This window comes from Medicago truncatula, chromosome 5 (genome assembly GCF_003473485.1).
Source record: "Medicago truncatula cultivar Jemalong A17 chromosome 5, MtrunA17r5.0-ANR, whole genome shotgun sequence".
NCBI lineage: Eukaryota > Viridiplantae > Streptophyta > Magnoliopsida > Fabales > Fabaceae > Medicago > Medicago truncatula.
This window is the reverse complement of record NC_053046.1, coordinates 12,894,635-12,918,390: the sequence shown is the minus strand read 5'-3', so window position 1 is coordinate 12,918,390 and position 23,756 is coordinate 12,894,635. Positions and strand designations below refer to the sequence as shown.

The window sequence follows — 23,756 nt, the reverse complement described above, 5'->3', positions numbered from 1 at the left end:
AAAAAAAATCAATTTGTTGCAAAAAAAACTAAAATAAAGGTCTAAGTGGTACAAAAGTTAAACTTAAAGACCTCAAGATACATTTGGCCAACAGTTTAATTAGTAAATTTATTTTATTTTTAATCTTGAGTTGACCAAAACGATGAGTAATTGGTGAAAGTGTTCGTGAGAGGTGGTCTCTTATATAGTGGAAGTAGTTCTTCAGTGCAGTGTAAGTAGTTCTCCAGTTAGCAGAAAGGAATCTGCAAAACAGGCTAGCACTCTAATGCTCAAGTAAATGTGAGAAATGAAGAAGGAAAGTGTGCGAAAGGTTGTGAAAATGTGATCATACCTTGGTGTGGCGTGGATCCATAATTATATAGTGGTGCATGATTGTAACTAACTTCGTGAAACCCAACAAGGAGATATGTGGGAGGTCGTTAAAGATTATGTAAACGAACCAGACTAGACACGATATGCTCCTGTGAGGGGAAACGCACAAGAAGTCCCATATCGTTTTCTGATCTGAGCGACAAGGATTATGAGTTGTTGAAACGTCATGCGTTGAGTGGGCGATGTGGGCTGAGGCCTAATCCTATACAACTTTTAATTTTTTATTTTTATTTAAAAAAATGATTTTGAAGTAACTCTTGCATGGACAAGTGACCAAGAATTCACATTTGGACACATCCAACCACATTTTGACAAATAAAAAATATTCTCACTTTCTTACAACCTACGTCTCATAGTTTTTCATGTTCACAACTTTGTCTTCCTTCTTCTCTTCAACTTCTCTTTCCCGTCAGGTGTCATCCATTTTTTATGAGTAATTTTTCCACTTTTGTCATGAGCGGACACAAATATGAACAAAATTGATAATGGCACAAGTAAAAAATGGCCAAAGTTAGATTCGACCAAACTCACTATTGAAGACACAAATCAGATCCCTGTTGGCGTCAAGCAAAGTCGTTGTTGCAATGAACTTGCTATGCATTGGCCTCGGTGGAGAGTTAAAAAAACAACTTCCTCACTAACAGTCTTTGTCGACAATTGACGAAGTTGTCACCATCTCGTTGTGTTCTGATGTAGTATCAAAAGTAAGTATTTTCGTTATCGTCTCCACATGGACTGGTGTGATATTCTAAGCCATTCAACAATCGATATCGTTCTAAGCTATAGTTTGATTGGTTGTTTGTTTAAAACGAAGGAAACTAAATTGCGAAGATAAAAACGGGGAGTAATAAGGCGTAAAAACGTTGGAATTAGAGTTCCTTGGTTAAGCGTCAAACATAACCTAATAACCACATATATGGATTCTAGCGTTTTACCGATATTATCACGTATCGCTCAACAAGACTATTCGTGTCCAAATAATCTTGTGAAATCAATTGTGTTGTTCAATCGTTGATTTCCCAAACTATTAAACAATCCAATTGTCGATCGTATCGTTTAATCGACGATTTCTCCATCTATTGAATGATCCGAAAGCTTTAAGTCTTGATACTTTGTGTGACTATCAAAACATTGATTCCATGTCTAGAACCATTGTTTTGATAGATGAATATTCTAAACATAGATTCAAAAGTACTTTTTAATAACAATTAAATCAAAGATAGGAAATGAATTGCAAGAATAACTTCAATATCATGTAAATTGTTAGAATCATATATTGAAAGATCAAAAGTTTACATTATCAACTTAATCAAGTACCTCTAATCCCAACTAAGGAGATTTAGTTCATCATTGTCATGAGAACATTACAAAAGTGGAAAGAAAGATGAAGATCCATGCCAAGAACTTGATTTCTTCAAGAATCTTGATGAATCCACACTCAAACACCCTTGCACTGTGAAAACAGAAGAATTTCGCCCTATTCTCTCTCTACAAATGTAATAGGATCCTCTCTAAAATGAATGCAATAGAATTTTATACTTTCTGCACAATTTGACATTCTGGTCCGGCAGGACATTTGTCGCCACGACGACATCAACTTTCTTTGCCAATGGATTTCTGCCACTTCATCACTTACACCAAACCGCCTTTTCTTGTCGGGCAGGACATTTGTCGCCACAACGACATTTAGGCAAAAAGAAATAGGTTCTGTTTTGTCATTTCCCGCTATGGCGACATATTGCTTGTTTTTGCTACTTTTTGTGTTTCTTTCATTTGTTTAAGTTTTGATCACTTCTTTTCTGCACAAATGGGTTAAATAAGATATAAAAAGCATAATAAGACATTTTCTTACTTTTTCATGGCTTTTCCTCAAATAACTTGTGAAACAAGTAATGAAAAGTGCTTAAAATACATCATGAATTTAACACTTTCTAGCACTTATCATGTTCTCGTGTGTGTTTATCGTGTTACCAATTTGCAATTTGCAGACAGAAAATATTTTCTTCATTTTTTATTGAAATTTTTTCCTCTCGTTTTTACTTTAAATATTTATGTCTTATCAAATTGTGGTTGAATATGACCAAATGTGCATTCTTGGTCATTTGTCCGAACAAAAATTACTCTAAATTTTGACCTTTAATTTGTTATTTTAATAGTTTCTAGTCTGTCGCAAATATTATTTAGAGTTTAATTTTACATTTACAGATTTACTATCTATACAAACATCAAGATGACAATGAAAGATAAAATAACAAAAATAGTTAAATGATTGGAAAAATGGAAAGAAAAACTAATACACCAAAACACAATGTTTTATTTTTTATATAAAGTCGAAATAATTTTTTTTATAATGTTCAATATTATTTTTATTGTTGTAGATTTTTGCTTTTCTAATGAGATTTAATAATACTAAAATAAAGGGCAAAAATTGAAGAAAAACCCAATAAAAAGTATTTACCTTCTTTATATGTTGGTATATACTATATATAATTTTTTTTGCCAAAGATTTTATATGTATATTTAATTCAAAAATATAACAATTTATTAAGAAAAATCCAAAATATAACAATACACTGTATTACTTTGGCATTCCGAATTTCTATATATAGCTAAGCTAACAGAAGAAAAAACAGAATTTCAAACTTGATTTTCCAATATTACCCTTTTTTCTTCCTCAAATTCTCGTTTCGCAACTGAATTCCCCCACTCTCTCTCCATTCACACACTCTCGCTTTCTCTCTCCTCACTATGGAGAAAGCAGAGTCCTCCACCGCTTCCACCTCCGATCAAGATTCCGACGAAAACCACCGCACACAACACCACCTAACACTCCCCTCCGGCCTCCGTCAACACGAATTCGACTCCCTCATCCCTTTCATCAACTCACACCACACCTACCTCATAGGCCCCAACCAATGCTCCACGCTTCTCGCTCAACGCATCCACGCGCCACCGCAAACCGTCTGGTCCGTCGTCCGAAGCTTCGACAAACCGCAAATCTACAAACACTTCATCAAAAGCTGCTCTCTCAAAGAAGGTTTTCAAATGAAAGTCGGTTGCACTCGCGACGTCAATGTCATCTCCGGTCTCCCGGCGGCGACTAGCACCGAGAGACTCGACGTTCTTGATGACGAACGTCGTGTTACCGGTTTCAGTATCATCGGCGGTGAACACCGTTTGAAGAATTACCGTTCCGTTACTTCCGTTCACGGTTTTGGTGACGGTGATAACGGTGGTGAGATCTGGACCGTTGTTTTGGAATCTTATGTCGTAGATGTTCCTGAAGGTAATACTGAAGAGGATACGCGTCTTTTTGCTGATACCGTTGTGAAGCTTAATCTTCAGAAGCTTGCATCTGTCACCGAAGGAAAGAATCGTGACGGTGACGGTAAGTCACATTAGTAGGGTCCATTGAACCGCAAATTTTATTCAACACACAAAAAAATGAAATGAAATGAAACTTGATTAATGTCTTCTGCAAGTTGAAAGTATTGTTCTTCTGAAACGGCGAGATCACCTGACACGTCTTTTATCAGAAGTGTTCGGATACATTCCTTCTCGAATGCATCCAAAAATTGGAAATCACGTTTTTTTTAGTTCTTTTATTTTGTGCGAGACTTTTTTTTTTTTTTCTTTTATGGTGAATTTGATTTTCCACTTTTTTTTTGACAAAGATTTTCCACTTTTATAATGCAACATGTTCAAGTGGATGAATGAATGAATGCACGTCGAGTTTGAAAGTTGTGAATTGCAATGTGTAAGGGCATATAAGTCAATGCAAGTTGTACAGAAAATGTTGACTTGTTGATGTGATTTGATCATTGTGAATATTATTTGCTTTTAGCCTCGATTTTATTCCGCCTAGTGATATTCTCTTACTATTTCTATTATTTTGGCAACTATAAATGCATGCAATATTATCGAACTGAAATGATTAACGAGTTTATCTACGACAAACGTTATAGAGTATACGAATTCAATTTCGTATCAAATAATTTTTGGTCAGATTTTATTTATCTTTGTATTAACGTTGGATTACCGTAATTTATTTATCAAAGGGTAAAAAAAAAATGTGCATGCAATCCCATTCAAGGAATATGTTTCCTTCTTCGGGAAAAATACGAATTTTTCTTTTTTATGTCATATAATGAAACCAAAAATCAATGACTACTATGGCTGAAACAAAAATACCAAAACTACCCTACTTTTGGAAAGTTGATCACTTGTCACAAGTTGGACTTGAGACATATCCTATGTCAGAATTCCAACTTGGGAAATACCACTAGGCATGACAACAAAATCCATGCTTATGGGTACCCGCCCAAACCAACACCGATTTGACGGATTTCCCCGATTTGACTGGGGTTGGGTATGGGTTTGGGTTTTTCCCGATTTCATAATACAGGCATGGGACAGGTAATGGGGATACATGTACCCACTCCGAAGCCATACCCAAACCCTACCCGAATGTAGAAAGATCATGTTTTCGTTTTTGTTGAGGGGGTTGATAATGATATGTCATGTTATTTGGTTTGATGATTGTCATGATATAAGAACTTTCATTGATGGTTAAAGGAGCAACCGAATTATTCGGTAAGAATGTTAAAATGAACGCAAATTATTGGATAATGCATTACAATATTACCTTTGAAGCTTAAAAAAAATTCTTTTTTTATTAAAAAAAAAAGTTGATTCACTGCAGGGACAGGATGGGGCGGGAATACCCGAACCCATTGGGAATGGAGATACGATTCAATTTCGCATCCCCGTTGGATATGGATAGGGTAACGGGTAAGTATATGAGAGTAGAGGATGGGGAGGGGAAGACAAAACCTGTCCCCAGTCCGCCCCCATTGCCATTCCTACATACCACCTATGTCACAAGACCCATCATAGAGAAAAAAAACAATATTTAAAATATTTTTTGAAATATTTTTTTTTCTTCAAATACCTTCTCCGTCCGTGAAATTATCGACCATAGAGAAGGATTCCCGATGGGAGAATACAAGGTCGACTTGCAATAAGGACATACACTTGTGACATACAATAAGGACAAAATAAATGTAAATTTTGAAAATAGAAGTAGGTCGCAATTGGGTCTTGTGACATAGGGGGTATGTCGCAAGTTGAAATTGTGACATAGGGTATGTCTCAAATCCAACTTGTGATATAGTGGTCAACTTTTTTAAAGTAGGGTAGTTTTGGTTTTTTTTTTTTTCAACTAGGGTAGTTATTGATTTTTGGTTTCATTATAGGGCATAAAAAAAAATCGAAAAATACTGTTAAAAAATTCTGGAAGGATCAAGTAATTTTCAATACAACTTCCTTTGTTGTTGGGTTGAAAAAACTAATCATACGAGTGGGTACAATTGTGAACCATTTGATTTGATAGGTAATTCAATGTTGACCAATACTTAAAAATTGAGCAAACAGTAACCATTTTGGTCGCATGTGAGGCTCTTTCACTATTGATAGTTCAATCACATCGGTAACGTATTAAGTTCACTATCTAAAAACAAATTTGATGATTGATAAAAAAATATGAGGTATTCTTTCATAGTTACAAATATAAATAAATAGTGTTTGATCACACATATAAAAATATTATTTCTAAAAATACTAAATCATTTTGGGAAAATGCTAACCATTGCTCTTAGGGCATTAAATAAAGGAATAGAAATATAGCATTGAAAAATGGTGAAAAGTGATAAATTTAATTTTTTAAAAATCAAAATATTGTTGAAACCAATGCAAACATACTACTTTTGGCTTCCTTAACCATTACCCTCAGGGCAATGATTATCAAGACCCATCATAAAAAATATCTTGTAATGTGTGTGGCCAAACTCTATGCATTTGTGTTTGTGACTATAAAAAAATTAGTCAACAAATATTTGTGGATATGTTTACATTCAATCCATTCTTATACTATAGTGATAAGTTATCGTCTCTATATTTAATAATCTTAACCATTAAAACTTGAGATAATATTTGTGTGACATAGAGTTGGGTGACATTGGTGATATTGGTCAATCACAATGTCATAATGCTTGTGAAAGAGAGAGATACACAAGAATTGTGACATTGTGATTGGCCAATGTCACCAATGTCACTCAACTATATGTCACACAAGTGCTACCCCTCACAACTAAGATATATTGACTTGATTGATGTTGATTAAATCAACATATCATCCGAAAAGTCAACAAAGATTGTATATTTTTAAGAAGTATTAGTGGTCATTATTAGAGTTCAGACAAATTATAAGCATCAGTTTGTAGTATAATTTGTCTTAGTTAGACCATGTTCAATCGTAGTGTTGAATGCAACTTTCAACATGTGGTTTTGCTTCAATGGGGTGTTGAATTGTGTTGAGAGATGATGTGGAGGAGAGAAGTATTGAAACCATTCAACAATGTTGAACCTGCAAGCATAGGTATGCGTGGCGATTTCCTGATGGCTGAAACTGGCGCGTGTTGCACACACGCCGACAAGGGAGAGTGGAGCGGGGGTGATGCGGAGAGAGAATAGGGGAAATGATAATGCTGGACACTTGTTACTTTCTGATTGACTGTCTTTTCTTTTTATCAACTTAATAATTTAAACTCAATTATTTCATTGCAAATTAATTTTTTTATTACCAAAATTCATGTTTTTTTTTTGTCTATAAATAAAGACTTGGTTCATTTGATTTGGACACAGAAAAAAACCAAATTTTTCACTATCTTAGTCAAATTATTATCCTTGTATTGGCTTTTCTTTTGAAGTTTTAAACTTCTTGATAGTGAAATTAGCTTTTCATTTGAAAATTTAAACTTCTTTTTAGTGAAATTTAAACTAAAAAATAAATTGGTAAGTGTTTATTATTATAATTTAATTATAATCGACAATTGTAATTTTATGTAATAAAAAAAACAAAAATATAAAATTAAATAAGAATATGAAATAAAAAGTGGTGGGGTGGGATGTTGAAAGAAAAAATCATTAGAGAGGGTAAAAGTTGAATGAGTGTTAAATAAGAGAGATAAAATGATGTGGAGTGTTAGGAATTAAAAAAGTTGAATGGTGTTGAAAGAAAAACCGTTGTAGATGATCTTACTTATAAGAAATTTACATTTTTACGGTTTTAGTTGATATGAAAATCTTGTAACTATCATTATTAGATTTGATTCACTTGTAAATTATGGATTCAACTCCATTTTCGATAAATAATATGTGTGTATTTTTATTAAGGCTCGTTAAATTTTGACGTTTGTTTGGACTCTGAAGACCCTCCAAATATCTACTTAATTAAACTTTTATAATAAAAGCAAAATAATTATATAGTTAGTATTAGTGTAGAAAAACTTGCCTTAATTACTTACTCCATTCGTCTCAAATTATAAGTAAAAAGAATTCATTTTCTTTGTCTCAAATTATAAAAAAAAAGACTAGCTTTTATCATGTTTAATTATATTGTTTCAAAAAATTATATTTTTCAAAGAAAAATTAAATGCAAAGTGCATTTAATTTGCTCTCTCTTTCATTTTTTCAACAACCAATAACCAATGAAAATTGTTTTTACATCTTCCTATAAAACTTATTTCAAAGATAACACAAAAAACTATATTCCAACTACTATGTTTTAGTTTTCTTAATAAGTATATTTATCTTTATTTTTTGTACAGGTGTGATTTTTTATTTTTTTTACTTATAATATAGGACAGTACAAAATATTTATATGTACGATTTTAATTTAGATGAGCTTAAGCCTAAAGTATAGTGCACGATCATTCAAATGATCGTCTCTTTTCTTCCACAAATAAAGTGCTATTCATTTTAGAATCAGTTGTTTTTTTTTCCCCTTTATATGTTGAATTTGGACATAATCTTTTATCCATCAACTATCAACATCCTATCACAACTCTAGGATAGTGTAAAGCTAGGTAGTAGGTTTACGACTTATATTAGATATTTGTATGAAAACTCAAGGACGTATGGTGGAAATCTTTAGTCCAGTTAATGTCAAATGTACTACTATTAAGCAATGCGTGCTGATATAATCTTTTGAAAATAGTGCTAGGAAAACTATTCTGTTAAGAAAACCACTCAAGCAAAAATTAAGTTATATATTCAAATTACTTTTATATATCTAATATCCAAATTTTCTTTCACCTTGCACCCATTGTCAAATTTATTCTAGTAAAACAAAATGCTAATGAAGCTGGATCCCTATATTTTGGAAATTGAAATGGCAAATGGAAAAGTTCCTACTTACCTTCTTAGTGAGTGTTTGTTTCCGTAGAAATATTTTTTCAAACGTTCTTTTTTTTAAAGCTATAATTCGTAACTTCTTTATTTTCACTATAGAAAGCAAATTGGTTATGTTGGATAGATTTGGAACCAAACACGATATTAGTAGATAAAAGAGAGATTTGTAGTGCATACTATCAAAATCATACACCGTTCAGTTTGTGTCATCGGATGATTGTTAGATCAAAATCGAACGATCCTGATTTCAACCATAGAATTTTAGATTTAGAAAATTAGTTGTTTTATGCACCCAATCTTAATGAAACAACCACTAATACACTGACGGCACAATGCATGAAATTGCGACAGCGCTCTATCCAAACCTATATAAGGGTGGGTAGGTAGTGAGAAAGTTAGAGAATAAAGTTGTGTGCATGTGAAAAATCATATCATAGATGTATGGAGCACTTACCCTGAGCCCTGACACACTGTGGATAAGGGAATTTCTTAAACTTTGAGAAGGGAACCTTGTTCGGTTGTTCCACCTCAATTTCTACCAATTAGTTTTGGTATAGTTTTCCTTCCATTTGAGGCATCTAGTTAAAAAAAGCCCATATTTCCAAATAAAGCATATACAAAATTCCAATTCATCCCCCCACAATTATTTATCTACAAGGTCTGGTCACATGCCATGATGATATATATTGATGCCTCCTCTATTTTAGCAAATGCATATATATTTATGGAGCAGTGATATTTAAACAACCATTTCATACAACTTTTTTCTTCTCTCTCTTTTCATTGGTTAAAAATAATGGTGAGAGAAAAAGGAAGAGAGAGAATAAGAGGATAATATAAGTACAAGAGAGAAAATTATCAAAAAGTTGTCACAAAGTGGTTGTACAAATATCATTTCCCCTTAGGAGCTTCTATGGTGCAGTCAGGAAACTGACTTTTTTGGAAAAGTTAATTATGATCTTAATGTTTGATTCATTTTTAAATTGTTGATTGCTGATTAATGTTCAATAGTAATTCATCTAGTAATGCTTGCAACATCTTGGACTTACATGTATTATTGTATTGTTGGCATCTTTAACATACAACCAGAGTTGATGATATTATGTGATAGTCTTAGGTGTTACACTTTGTGGGGTGTTACACTTAAAACAAGGTAGGATAAAATTAGATTAAGTGTAGTCATGTTAATCTGATGAATTGACGATACTATGAGGACTGAACTTTTGATGTCACTGTACTGTACAAACAGTGGGGTGTTACGCACTATATTTTTGATGTTATAGTTTTAACTTCACCAAAAAAGTCATTTTCATGACTTCACCATAGAATTTTCCTTCCCCTTAATGTATGCATGGATTTTTCATGATCAAAAGAACTGGCAATAGAGGGTTTTTCAACATTATATATATATATATATATAATGGGGTTTGTTAGAACACACCCACTAGTTTTTATGTGGGAGTGTTTTAGCAAGCTACACCTTAAGGTGTATTTAACTACTTTTTAGTTATAACATGCTAAAACATACATTCTAAAAAATAAGTGGGTGTATTCTAGCAAATGCCTATAGGAGTTGCTAACATACACTCACTTATATTTTAGAATGTGTGTTTTAACAACATTCACCTTAAGATGTATTTAACAATTTTTTAATTATATCTTTGCTAAAACACACCTTAATAAAAACTAGTGGGTGTATCCTAACAAACCCCATATATAATATAATATAAACATGCCACAATTGTTGATGTACCTTTAGATTGTCACAGTTTAGGGATACTGTTAGTGTCAACGTCTCCATGCTTATTGAACGTTCTTGAATTTTTGGATTGGAACGTATGAGGATGGATTTTTGTTAAGGAACATATACCCTGACAGAGACAATTATATGGAAGGGACTAATTGCAATGCTTCATTTAAAATAAAACTAATTGCATTGCTTTTGGTTACTCATAAATTTATAATCCACATTTAAAGCTATTTCCACCTCGTTCCTCATTGATTTTGATGTTCAAATTCTTTTCTTAACAAAGAGTTCAAATTCTTTTAATCTTTAACTCAAATAAGTTAAACTATTCAAATCCCTTTACTTCACATTGTTTTTTTTTATTTTTAAAGTTTCTTATTATAAATTTATTTTGACAGTGAGTTGTCTGTAACATAAAGAGATAGAAAGAAAATACGAAAAAAAATAATTCATGAGTGATTTGAAGGAAAAAGAAGAAAATAATGTATACATATATATGTTATGGAATATGTATCGAATAGTAGTACTATACATTCATATGTTAATGAATGTATAGGCTAAGGTTGTTATGAATTGGTTGTTATTCAAATCAGTTAATGAATGTATAGGCTAAGTTTGTTGTCTATAATTTCAATCAAAAAAATCTGTAAGGATTTTAAACAACAAGTTATTTACTTTATTGTTAAATGTGTTGCATATATGTCCTCGTGAATTTAGCTCAGTTGGTATGAACAATGCATAATATATGTAAGGTTCAGGGTTTAAACCTTGGCCACCATAAAATAAATGTGTTGCATATATGTCCTCATGAGTTTAGCTCAGTTGATATAAACAATACATATATGTAAGGTTTGAGGTTCAGACCTCGACCACCATAAAAAAAATGTGTTTTAACAAATCAAAAGAGGTACAATATTACTTGATATATAAGTTATTTAGTATGTGTCCTTAAAGCATTAATTGATCACAATATTTTTTCCTTTTCACTAGAATTCTTTCTTCCAAAAAACATAGCACGTGAAGAGTACTAACCCTCACGATAAGAAAGGTTGAAGATTGCAACATGGCCCCATTTGTGATCAGTGATCAGCCAATTGGGGCATTGTGTTTGATACAAGTTGCCAACTTGTGCATTAAAGAAAGGCAAAAAACTTTGAAGATTGAAAGCGACAATGACAAATAGAAACAACAAAGACTAGCTTTAGAGGAAACAAATGCTCATATGCTTGTGTGTCAAAAGAATCTTTTTCAATATATACTCCAATTTCAAGCACTCCTTTATCTTTTCATTTTGCTACTTCATTATTGGTCATACTCTTGGGGACTAAAGTAGTGGCCACAATCATACATAAAAGGCCCTCTTTAAACCAATGAAATGAAATGTTGGAACCAAAATATGAAAATGAAAAAAGTCCAATCATTTTTCATTACTGTTATTTTGATGCCCCCACTTCCCCTATCCATCATTCTTTTACCAAATTGAGAATGGTGCGCATATCAAAAGAACTTTTCAAGTGTTTCTAGTAATTTGTTGTTGATAAGCTAACCACCATGGCCACCACTAGGTACTAGCTATACTTCCATTAATCAGATAGTTGTAATCTCAAATGCTCATTCGATTCTAAAATAGGATGCTTTGGCTTTAGATTCCACAAAATTCAACCTTATTGTATGTACGATATGCTTACAATATGTTGATGGAGGCTTGACCTTTAATGTGAATATAATGAATGCTTGTTTTGACTTGCATCTAAAGTAATATCAGATCGATATTTAGAATCTGTTTCTTTCAAATTATTTGTAACTTTTTTTTTTTTTTTTTATAAAAATAAATGAAAACAATAGTACAAATGTGTTTTTTTTTTATAAATAACTAATTTTTGCAAAAAAAAAGTAAATAAATTTTAAAAAATGCAGGAATCTTGTAATAAAAACAAAGATATCAGGTGATATAGGGTGAAATTTTAAGTGGTATTTAACATTATTTCTACCTCCTTTAAAAAAAATAGATTATAGGACACCCACCTCATACAAGGTAAGCGATAACCGTCGACATCAATGAATATTTAGAAAATAATTTATTTTTAATTTGAAAATTGCGGAATTTTAAACTTAAACTCAAGTCAGAGAAAATCGAGATGTTCCTTAATTGGAACATTGTTTTATTCATCAAATTATCTATACAAATATTATAACTAATACACGATGAACTAAAGTTCAAATCTTAGTTCATAAAAACAATTGGTGGTGATGGTGGTAATGTATGTCCCCCTCCAGGGCTATGACCAGGAGGAGTTGGGCGAAAAGCATCATCACCATCCTTATTATCATCCTTTATGTTATAGAAATAATCAGATGAAATAGGTTGTGGATTTTCCAATAAGACTGTAGGGATAACACTTGGTGGTGATGGTGGTAACGTATGTCCCCCTCCAGGACTATGACCTGGAGGATTTGGACGGAAAGCATCATCACCATCTTTATTATCATCATTTATGGAATACCAATAATCATGTGATGGAGGCTGTAGACTTTTCAATGAGATTATAGGCACAATACTTGGTGGTGATGGTGGTAATGTATGTCCCCCTCCAGGGCTATGGCCAGGAGGAGTTGGGCGAAAAGCATCATCACCGTCCTTATTATCATCCTTTATGGTATACAAATAATCAGATGAAGGAGGTTGTTGACTTTTCAATAAGACTTTAGGGATAATACTTGATGGTGGTGGTAATATATGTCCCACCCCAAGACTATGACCTGAAGGAGTTGGACGGAAAGCATCATCACCATCCTTATTATTATCATTTATAAACCTTGATGCTTCCATTGATCCAAGGTATTGTTGCATAATAATAAGGATAAGTAAATAGGTTACAAACATGATTTTCTCAGCCATGATGCTCCTTCAGCTAAATGGGTTAAAAAAAAACAAGAGGTGATCTTGAAACAAAAATAATGATATTGCAAGTGATATAAGAGGAGATTTAGTGTGGTATTTAACATGATTTCTATGGTAAAAATAATAATCCAAGTTTCCATAAAATAAGTAGTTAGGTGAATACATAATTAATCTTGAGAGAAAAATGGTCAAAAGACACAAAACATATTTCTTAAAATAATACTAATTTTGTTTCATTATCTTGATTTATAATTATAAAAAAGATTATAATTATAAAAAAGATGGTCTTCATACTACACTTTTATTTATTTAAAAATGTAGTGATATTTTTCCTCAAAAAAGAAAAACTGTAGTGATATTTCTTTTACAAATTTTACAATTTAAAATATTTTATAAATGCTAAAATAAATATAATGAAAATGAAATGTTGCGATCGCACCCGCATGTTTGTGTGCGTAACGATGTTTTAATATGTTTTTTATTTTAATTATACCTTTCATTTAAACAATAATATTTACAATTTTAACTTTTTTTACCAAATTAAATATTTAATTTTAAATATATCTCTTTCGTTTAAACAATAATAATAAGAACTTACCAAATTTTGATATGGTCATTTTTTTTCCTTTCACTTCTACTTTAACTTGAACTGCTTTATTTACAATTTATTACTTAATGAAAGAATTAATAATTTGCTCTTCTTTTTTCTTCTTTATTAATTTTTATATTTTAAAAAATTATTTATTTAATAATCATATAGAACATTATTGTATTTTCTATATTTTTTTTTTACATAAAATATAATAAAGAAAAAAAGTGAATTACAAGGAAAGAGGAGGGAATCAAACCAAAACCCTACGCAAAAATAAAATAATCTATAATAGGGAAGACCCAACCTATTTTTGACAAAGTATTCTCTAATAATTACATGAGTTGATGTCCGTCAAGTAGTGAACTCATTATAGACAACCCTAAACTAGCTAGCTTATCAGCACAATGGTTTTCCTCTCATAATATGAAAGTGATAATGCAGGTGAGTTCATCATGTGAATGCAAGGAACCATACTTGGTGACTTGACTGACAAGGTAGGAAGTTTAGAGTCACTTGAGTTACCAAAGTTAAGGGCAAAACAACTAAGACTTTCACCATGTTTGTTTCTTAATATACCTGCACATGTTGCTTAATTAGGGGCCCCTAATGTTGTGCATCAGTGTTACAGTTTAACCAATTTAGAATTGGTGGATGCCAGATAACTTCAATGAAAAATGGAGCATTTGGATGATGGGTGTTAACTTTAAAGGCTTTCAATACTCTAAAATCAATGATAAATGGACAATTTACTCTTTTGTGTAATTCCTAGCTAAAGAAACATTTGATGTAATCATTTCCAAAATTGAGATTAGGTTTGGTTTAATTCCATTGAATCTGAAAATGTTCCTGAAAACCAAATAACATTGAGTGTTGGCGATTGTTGAGATGATAACCTGCAGTTTGCATTATCGGCCTCCAACTTCTGGTACAAACTTCAAATAGTAATAAGATAGATACAAGATTAATTATTTGATTGCAACCAAGTTCCATATGGATAGTGCAAATGAACAATAGAGGAACAAATTATCAACATTTTCAGTTTCCTTGTAGCACAAGGTACACATAGAAGGTAAATAACAACCTCTATTGTATAAATTTTCATGAGTTAGTTTTTTTTTTTAATTATCCTCTAACCTATGAAAGAATTTGAATGTGGAATTGATGCATTCCAAATAAGCTTTGCCCAATTTCTCTTTTGTCCGGATGTGAGTGAAATAAGTAAGCATCCTTCAACGTAAGTTCACCCGATGCATTGTCTTTTCAAATCAGCTGATCTTCTTTATGAATTATAACAATGGTAACCTGCTTGATATGTTGCAGTAAGATTAGGATTACATCTTCCAAGTCCTCATGCAAATGCAATTGAGAACAAGGTAGTCAGGAACGAGTTCCAGCACGTAGGATCGCACGATCTTACGTGCCACAACACATCGACCATGCTTCGATCCTACTTACGAACCGTGTGTTTTCTCTGTTTTTTGCCATTTTCTTAAGGGCAAAATTGAAATTTCATGTGTGGCAGTGATTGTAACGTTATCAAATTAGTGACGTGACATTGATTAAGTGGGGAGAGGGACGAAATTTTAAATTATTAAATTTTGGGAGGACAAATTGTCAGGATTAACGAATACAGGGACCATTTTTTAAATGATCCCTATTTAGAGGGACTAAACAGATATAAAAGCCAAATAAAATTGATAATCCTATATAAATATATGATTTAGGAGAAATCACAACTTTTCAACTGTTCTTCTTACAAATTTTTATCTAACTATTATTTTTGTGTAGTTAGATAAATAATAGTCCGTTAATCTTGTCCCTCAATTGTTAGATAAGGTTAAATTGTTATCTTTGGGGTGGCTGAAAACTAAAAATGTTGTGTTTGTTTATGGTACGCAGAGATGATGGTCAGACCCTTTTGCTTGTTTAGGCTTGGCTAGCTAGTGTTATCTCTGATTGTTGTATTTTTTAAACTCTTGTAACTTTTAGTGGGTTCCTAAGCACACCTTATGCTTGGGGACTGCTGTTTGGTGTGTTATTTAATTCCATTTTGATTTATTCAAAAAAAACTACACACCAAAGTTAAATTCGAGCATATAAAGAAACCATTTTAAATGTATATAACTCTAAGAAAGACGTTATTTGAGTTGAAGAAGTAGCTAACTCACTTTTTTTACATAGCTCATCACACGCTTGCGTCTCCATCGTCGACCTTCGTCATACACTTGTGTCTATAAAACAATCGACAATAGTGTACTATATAGTTTATCTAAGGTAGGCCTTTTCAGAAAAATAAATTTAAAGGGTGGGCCAAGAAAGCATAAGCATGTGATGCCATCAAAGATTAGAGTTGTTTATATTTTGACAAAAATAATTATTTCTAAAGAGTTGTAACTCTTTATGAATTCATTTTTCCTTAAAAAAAAAAAAAAAAAAAAACTCTATGAATTCATTTTAAATTGTGAAAACATTTATCTTACTAAGTTTCCTTAAAAAAAAAAAAAGTATCTTACTAAGTTACTATCTCTCTATCTATCGTGAATCTTATCAGAGAAACTCATTCTTAATATCATCCTCAACCACCTTTAATTGATCATATTCGTAAATTTAAGGCTCTCACCCATGGTAAGTGTGGACTTTCATCATATTTTTTTAGATAGAAGAAATAATTTTTTTTTTATTAAAGATAGATGAAATAATTATATATAACTATCGAAACTCATACATGCAAGTGGAGGAGATTGGCTTTGAATTTTGTTCACGAAATCCAACCTAACAATTTTGATATTTTTGACAGTTGAATTAGCATTTGTAGACGACTTTCATCATACTTTATGTCTATGGAAAGTAAATGAAATAACTAATTCGTAGACTAAACATGATGTTTGTCTGGAATAATACCTCTCAAATCAAATAATTGAGTTCAAAGTGGTTAATAAGTTCCCTTATGATGAGCCGTTCGACAGAGTATGATTAAAAATTGAAGGATTAAAAAAAAACAATAATTCTCTAAGACTTGGATTGAGTGTCATGTTAAAAAATTGCAGCACCCCACAATTTCCTCTTCTATAAAACAAGAGATGTAGAACAGAGTTTTTTTTACGAAATAAATAAATAATCTGTTATTTCATAAAATAAACTGGTAGGAAAGAATAAAAAGGCTTGGGGTGAGAGAGGCTCGAACTCTCGACCTCAGGATTACTCAGAAGCTATGAGACCTACGCGCTAGCCAACTGCGCCACCACCCCGTTGTGATAGCAATCGGGCATAATTTATTATTTATTCATTAAATTTGTGATTTAATTTGTTTGCAAGAATAAACGTTAGATTGTGTTGTGTCCTCCTGGACAAAACCACCTGTGACTGTTTCTGTTTATTTATTTGCAGCTCCAAGGAAGGAATCTAGAAAAACACCAACGTCAACTCTCTTTCTTTCAATTCAACACACTTTCCTCTCTCATCTCTAACATAACATGTTTGGATCTGCACCCTCCAACTCCAAGGTAAACTAAACAACACAACACTCTCTTCTTCTGCATTTCAATTCAACATAGTATCTATCTATATCTATTACCCCTTTTCATGTTTACTTTCTATTCTTTGTTTTTGTTTCATAACATAACCCTTTATTGTCTTCAATTAACTTCTCATTTTACCTGTGGGTGTTGTCACTGAATTGGTTGGATTGGATGCTGAGTTTTATTATGATCAGGGTTTTCAGTCATATTCTTCTTCTTGTTGTTTGCTTATTGAAATATAAAGTATTCTATAGAGTTATCCCTCTAGGTGTATCCTAATTGGCACCAACCTTCTGCGAGTTGTAGAGCACCGGACACTGGACACGACATTGACATTGGACATCATATTTTAAAATATGAAATAATTGTATGTTAATGCAACTGCATGTGTTTATGTCGTGTTGGTGTTGAACAACAGACACACCTTTAATGTCAAGTGTTGGTGCTACATAGTCCGGAGTGGGATTACCTTGTCCAAATCCCACTTAGGCTGCTTGATCCTTCTCCCTCCCTACCCAACGTAGTAAACCTCGGGGATGTAACTCAAAGGGGGGGAAATTTCTTAGACATTGGTCTACTTTATGTGTGGTGATTGTTGGTATTGTGTCACTTATATTGTCTACTATTCTCCATTTCGCTACTCTTGTCCTAAAATGCTCAAAACAAGTGCACCTTTAGTTTTCATGTTATAACAACTAAATATCTCGCTAGAAAAGTTGGTCGTGTTGGTGCATAACGTATATGGAAGTGGAACCTCTAGCATAACTACATATCTCGCTAAGAGAACACGAGTGTTAATAATGGTAGATGACGGGTTTTAGTAAACTCGTTTTATAAATATGGTATTGCAGCCTATGGCAAAAATGTGACGGATATAATAGGTGTTGTGGCTAATGGCAGCTGGTATAGAATCGTCAACGCCATAATGCCATGGCGTCTCTATGGCAGAATTTTGACAGCACTAAAGGATCCATTCTCATAGTCCACTACTCATGATAAAATGTTTCTTTTATTACTGCAACAAGTTATTAGACAAGACTTTATTGTCACTTTAATACTATTTACTTCAAATATAGTGGCGGAGCCGTTTTATCTCTTTTGTTAATGAGTGTTTACTGTCGTTAAATAAATTACAAGACAAGAAAGTTATGTCACTTTATTTCTGTTTATTTCATACATAGTTGCTAGAGTGGTTTTACAGTTTTTCAAAGAGTGTTTATTGCTCCTAATTAGATTTGATACTTTGGTCTAATATAATTTCCTTTTACAAACATTGGGGTACAAGTTTTAAAATGTTCAAGGGAGTAAGAATTTCTTAAGCTTTATAAGGACTACTTTTGACATATATCTAGTCGTCGTGAGATCTTAACTCATTCCCTCTTGCCTAGGATTGGACATATGTAGTACATACAAATGTCGGTGGTTGAATAACAGGCATAGGATAAACTCTGATACCAAACTAGAATTTGGGACAGACTTAACTCGTTCCCAAGAGCTATCCCCAGGAGTGATGGTCACCAAGCTTTATAAGGAGTAATTTGGTCGAATCTTTAGTCAATGTGAGATCTCAAACTTTTCCTTTGGTTTGTTTGTTTTCTTATTTGGAAGAACAATACGAGAAGGGATCCACGTCAATCAATAGGTAACCAAATATGGACACGAGACACAACATAGGCACACCAACACAAGCAATGTTTAAACTGCACACACTCGCATAGATAAATATACGAGCATATTATTTTAGAGCATATGGCTGTATTGTCAAGTTTATCTCCTCTCACTTACTCACTTGATACCCCCTAAAAGGAGTGTGCTAGAGACCTTTTTTTTTCCCTTTTCGTTTTTATGTTGACATTTTTTTATATATTTGAAGTTGGGTATTCTAGAAGTTATTTGTATACAACAGGAAATCTTTTTCTATTGAGATAGGTACTTCGTGTGCCAAACCATAGTTAAGTCGTGTCTAATTCTATAAAAAAAAAAAAAAATTGACCGAATAATTGGTGAGGATTGTTGGACATTTGTTGTATGGGTGACAATTTTAGAAACATATCTTTGACAATACGCTTCATAGCTTATATTGACTTGGCCAATCTTGCCTCTTTGAGCTAATTTTGCAGTTGAGTTAGACCTTGTCTATTCTTGATTATAATATGAGTTTTTCTTAGTATTTTAAATTTTCCATAATTACATTTGAAGTTCTAATTCGGACCAAGCTATGAAGATGAAGATACAAGAGTCATTTTCATTTTATTTCTTGAGTGTATTAATCAAACTCATTTAGTTGTGTAGGTTTCCTTGCATTTTGTTTGTAGTACAATTTGAAACCAACCTTTGAAGGTGTTTGCAATTTTCAATCATAGAATTGAAAAGTGAGTTTAGAGCATTTCTCCTTTGGGGGGCTTTTGATTAAACAAACATGTCTTATCAAGAGCATCAATCTCTTGTAGCAATTCCTCCTTGTGATCTTATCATTCATCCAATGAATGCGGTGATATTCTTCATCGTCTCAGTCTAATTATACTCGCATGTTTCTTTTACCTTTATCATAATTTTCTTTCATCCAATCTTAATCTTTCCATCATTTTCTATTTTCTTTTCAAGAATTACACTTGGTGCAAGATCCTTGTACACTGCGTATCAATTGTTATTCGCATTAAGTTCTTAATCAGTAATAACTTATTGACCATCCTTATCTAACTTGATTAGTGCAGATGATAACCCTACTCTGAAAATGGAAAACAGGCAAAGTTCTTCTGGTTCACAAGACAATTCTATGATGAAATCCATTGACCAAAGAGCACATTCTAGTAAAGGGCGTGGTGACTTATTGACTCGACGTCTGAAGAATCGAGAGAGACAGCGTAGATACAGGGCTCGCAAGCGCCGAGAAGCTGGAACCACAAACTCCTTTGTTGTAGAACAGGCTGCAGCAGTCCAAGTAGAGTTACAACCAAACGGAAATTACAACAATTTCGTGACACGCATATATTGTAATCGAGATTGGAAAAAGGATGCAAGGCGAGCTCATATCGTGAAGCATCAAGAGATGAACGGGTTTATTGATCATTCTTTGACACTAACTAATGTGCCCGTTGTGACATGCTTAGGCATCGGTAATAAGTCAGAAACAATGCTAGATAGGGAAACTCAATCCGGATCTTCTAGTGTTGTTTATAATGAAACGCCTAGGACTGTTCTGGGTCGTAGAGATTGGAAAGCAGAAGCCAGAAGAAAGAAAAACTAGTGAATTTTTTTCATTTCTTGTTTTAAAGAGTACTTTTACTAGTGAAATTTCTGTTGTAAAGTAAAATTCATATAGTATTGTTTATCCAGCTTTGAAATTATGAGCACCAAGTAAAAATGTGTTTCTGTCTCATTTTCTGCTTAAACATTTCAGACTTAATTGAAGAGATGATGATAATTTCAGTCTATATTTAGAGAGACATGCTTATTTTCCAAATAATTATAATGCACCATTTTGAACAATTCAAACTTGTGCAATAACATCACTTTATTCCTACGGTTCTTGTTCACATTTATCAAAATATAAGGTCAAATTCCCCTTTCTGTGGGGATTATATTGATTGAGTTATAGCAATGTGATTGATATGCTTCATTTTAGCTAACTTTTTCAGAAATGTCATTTTTACTCTACATATTTTGTTCTTATTGAGAGAATATTTTCATCTTAATGAGCAATATTTGCTTCTAAATTATCATCATATTTTTCATTTCCTTCATTAGTTTCCTTTTTGCTTAAGATGCAAATATCTTTTCCACTAATGTGACAATTAAAAAAGAAAATCTTAAATTAATCAAAAAACAAATAAATGAAATATCAATCAAGTGCAATATTAATCAATTGACAACATGATTTCTATCTAATTATACAAAAAATAACAAATATACAAATTATTCACTATTGTAATTGAATTGAATATTGAAAGAGGTATTTGATTCAGACCAGTGGTTTGAGCATGTGGGAGTTTTTTTCTTTTTTCTTTCTGGAACATGGTTTAAAGATCATGATAATATCAATTAAACAAGGTTTTCTATTTTCTATATTTCTTTTTATCTTTTACCTTTTTTCTGGAACAATTTTTTTTTTTTTTGAGACAGGAACAGTTTTTTTTTTTTTAATATTACAAACAATCCTACAGTTCGTGAATGTAGTACCTCGTGTCATTTTTTTTTTTAATATTACAAACATGCCCACAGTTCGTGAATGTAGTATCTTGTGTCATATTTTTATTTGATTACAAATATATTTATCAATGTTTGCAACCAAATAAAACATTGATAAATATTTGGTTACAAACATTCCTACAATAATGATGCTATATGGGATGAGGGATTACTTGAACGAATGGCAGGAACACGTTCAATCACATGCAATTTACTTTTAAAGCTTAATACATCTAAAATATCTATCACAATGTACACAACAGAAAGAATTATGATAAAATTAAATAAATGTTATAAACTGAACCATGAATTACAAGGAATCTGAAGGGGAAAAACTAAAAATCGTAAAGGGTTAGCGACGCAGCTTGTTGCCCACTTGGCTTCCATTAATATGTAATATATGAACAAGTTCATATTCTATGATGGCTTTGGTTTTTGTAAGGAATGTAAATTATAAATAGCACAAAAAAAGCGCTTGTGTATCGTACGAGCGCATGAAACACCATGTTTATAATGTACATTAACTCTAACCCCCCACCCTTCCCCAATTTTTACATTAATTTCCACCACAGTCAAAGTATCACAATTCAGAAAAACCAATGTGATAATAATGTTCGTTGATCTAATCATCTCAATGGCAAGTCACACCTTGGTCTTGTTGTTCATCCAAATTCTCAAAACTCCAATCTCTTCTCATTCCACTACTCCTCACCAATTTCGGTTCAGCCATGTCCGAAAAAGGAATATTTCCAGTACTATGATTGCGACGATGATTCACCTTAAGCTTGGACACAGCCCCACCTTTGGTCATTTCTTTGTTGGGTGGAGGGATATTCCCGGACCAAGTTCTTTCGACTTTCTTGCGATTTCCCCTATATTCATTTTCTTTTTCTTTGAATAATTCTCTAAATGAGTCTGTTCTTTGTAGAACTTGGCTGCAGGTAAGGCAACTGAGACTCATTTTGTTTCTTGTGTCCCAAGTAACCAAACCCTCCTATCTTCTTAGGTTGGTTGGTTTGAAGTGGGAAAGGGAATATGTTTATATAAATTATTAAAGCAAAGGGGTTGAAGTTGGACAAAACATGATAAGGATGCAAGAGAGGTTTTGAAAATGAAACTAATCATAACAACTAACTTGTTTCCATGTTTGGAGTTGGATATGAATGAATATCTACTAATCCGTAAACATAGCATAGCCATTCACATATTATTTGTTTTTTTAATTATTTATAAATAGCTTAACCAAATTTTATGTGTGGGATGATTTTGGTTTATTTTAACCTAAATTGGGCATCGTTTATTTGCTAGTCTGGCTCTTTCTATTTTAGCCACTTATATAATCAACAACAATTTTTTTGAGAGAAATTGACAACTCGTTTCTTCAAAAAAAATAAAAAATTAACAACTCACCTATAAACTTCTGTCAAAAATAAAAAATAAAAAAAAACAATAAATTTATATTGGCTCAAGTTTTTTTTTTTCCAACGGCATACTTTTTTTTTTTTTAAACTTTTGCTCTTTTTAATAATTTATTTCGAAATAGTCTCTAGAATACACATTTTTTATACTTGGTTCTTTTAAATTAAAAAAAAAAAACAAACAATTTTTCATTTTAGTATGTGACCGGCTGCTCTTTGGAACATAAATATTTCATAACCAATCCTTTAATGAGAAGTAAAAATTATGTGAGCATCATGAAATTGAGTTGGCAAACATGGACACACTTGCTTAAAGTGGATTTCTTAAAATTATACATTGATACTGTTCTTAATTAAGGGTGCGATAAGAAATTAAGAACGTCAGAAACATAAATTTATTTACTTTCAGAACTTAACTTCTGAAACATTAAAAAATTAAAAGAAATGCAAAAAAAAAAAAAAGTAACTTATGGCATTGAAATTCTAGAAGACCTATTTATGCATTTCAGATCAATAGTATGGAATTAAATTCTGGAATTTATAGAGAACATTTATGTATTCCAAAAATTAATTTGTAGACAAATATAAAAGTAGTACAAAAACATACTTTCAAGAAAAAGGTATTTAAAATATGCTTACAAGGAAGGGGATACATTAGAAAACATACAGGGTGCAAATAAGAGCTCACATAAAATAGGCCCAACTAGCAGGTCTTTATTTAGCAGGGTGGTAAATAAAGATATGTTTATACTCCTTCTATTGATTCTCT

At 32.2% G+C, this 23,756-nt stretch overlaps 4 protein-coding genes and 1 non-coding gene across 7 annotated transcripts; 2 read left to right on the top strand and 3 right to left on the bottom strand.

The window, feature by feature from the left end:
- The first annotated feature begins 3,003 nt into the window (after positions 1-3,003).
- Positions 3,004-4,227, top strand: LOC11409349 (abscisic acid receptor PYR1). The gene has a single exon (XM_003612867.4). It carries the CDS (start codon positions 3,121-3,123, stop codon positions 3,772-3,774), a length of 654 nt encoding a protein of 217 aa, XP_003612915.2. The 5' UTR covers positions 3,004-3,120; the 3' UTR covers positions 3,775-4,227.
- Positions 4,228-12,593: 8,366 nt separating this feature from the next.
- Positions 12,594-13,199, bottom strand: LOC11430242 (precursor of CEP9). Its single transcript, XM_039834646.1, has one exon. The coding sequence runs from the start codon at positions 13,197-13,199 to the stop codon at positions 12,594-12,596; it is 606 nt and encodes a 201-aa protein (XP_039690580.1).
- A 3,827-nt stretch (positions 13,200-17,026) lies between these two features.
- Positions 17,027-17,111, bottom strand: TRNAM-CAU (transfer RNA methionine (anticodon CAU)). The gene is given in 2 exon segments: positions 17,027-17,062; positions 17,074-17,111. It is a non-coding gene; the product is annotated as a tRNA-Met (tRNA).
- Positions 17,112-17,174: 63 nt separating this feature from the next.
- LOC11409847 (uncharacterized) lies at positions 17,175-20,815 on the top strand. Of its 3 annotated transcripts, none has more exons than XM_024783374.2 (2): positions 17,175-17,366; positions 20,091-20,815. In XM_024783374.2, exon 2 carries the CDS (start codon positions 20,116-20,118, stop codon positions 20,626-20,628), a length of 513 nt encoding a protein of 170 aa, XP_024639142.1. In that variant the 5' UTR covers positions 17,175-17,366; positions 20,091-20,115; the 3' UTR covers positions 20,629-20,815. The 3 variants fall into 3 exon arrangements, with proteins under 3 accessions (XP_024639142.1, XP_003612913.1, XP_039690789.1); XM_003612865.4 differs by having other exon boundaries at positions 17,179-17,366; positions 20,096-20,815; XM_039834855.1 differs by lacking the exon at positions 17,175-17,366 and adding an exon at positions 17,409-18,940 and having other exon boundaries at positions 20,096-20,815.
- Positions 20,816-22,141: 1,326 nt separating this feature from the next.
- LOC11415484 (uncharacterized) lies at positions 22,142-22,695 on the bottom strand. Its single transcript, XM_003612864.3, has one exon. The coding sequence runs from the start codon at positions 22,528-22,530 to the stop codon at positions 22,201-22,203; it is 330 nt and encodes a 109-aa protein (XP_003612912.1). The 5' UTR covers positions 22,531-22,695; the 3' UTR covers positions 22,142-22,200.
- Between the last annotated feature and the right edge of the window lie 1,061 nt (positions 22,696-23,756).

What these genes read in the sequence shown, in the direction of transcription:
- LOC11415484 (XM_003612864.3), bottom strand. Translation starts at nt 22,530, where the DNA reads ATGAGTCTCAGTTGCCTTACCTGCAGCCAAGTTCTACAAAGAACAGAC.
- LOC11409847 (XM_024783374.2), top strand. Translation starts at nt 20,116, where the DNA reads ATGGAAAACAGGCAAAGTTCTTCTGGTTCACAAGACAATTCTATGATG.
- LOC11430242 (XM_039834646.1), bottom strand. Translation starts at nt 13,199, where the DNA reads ATGGAAGCATCAAGGTTTATAAATGATAATAATAAGGATGGTGATGAT.
- LOC11409349 (XM_003612867.4), top strand. Translation starts at nt 3,121, where the DNA reads ATGGAGAAAGCAGAGTCCTCCACCGCTTCCACCTCCGATCAAGATTCC.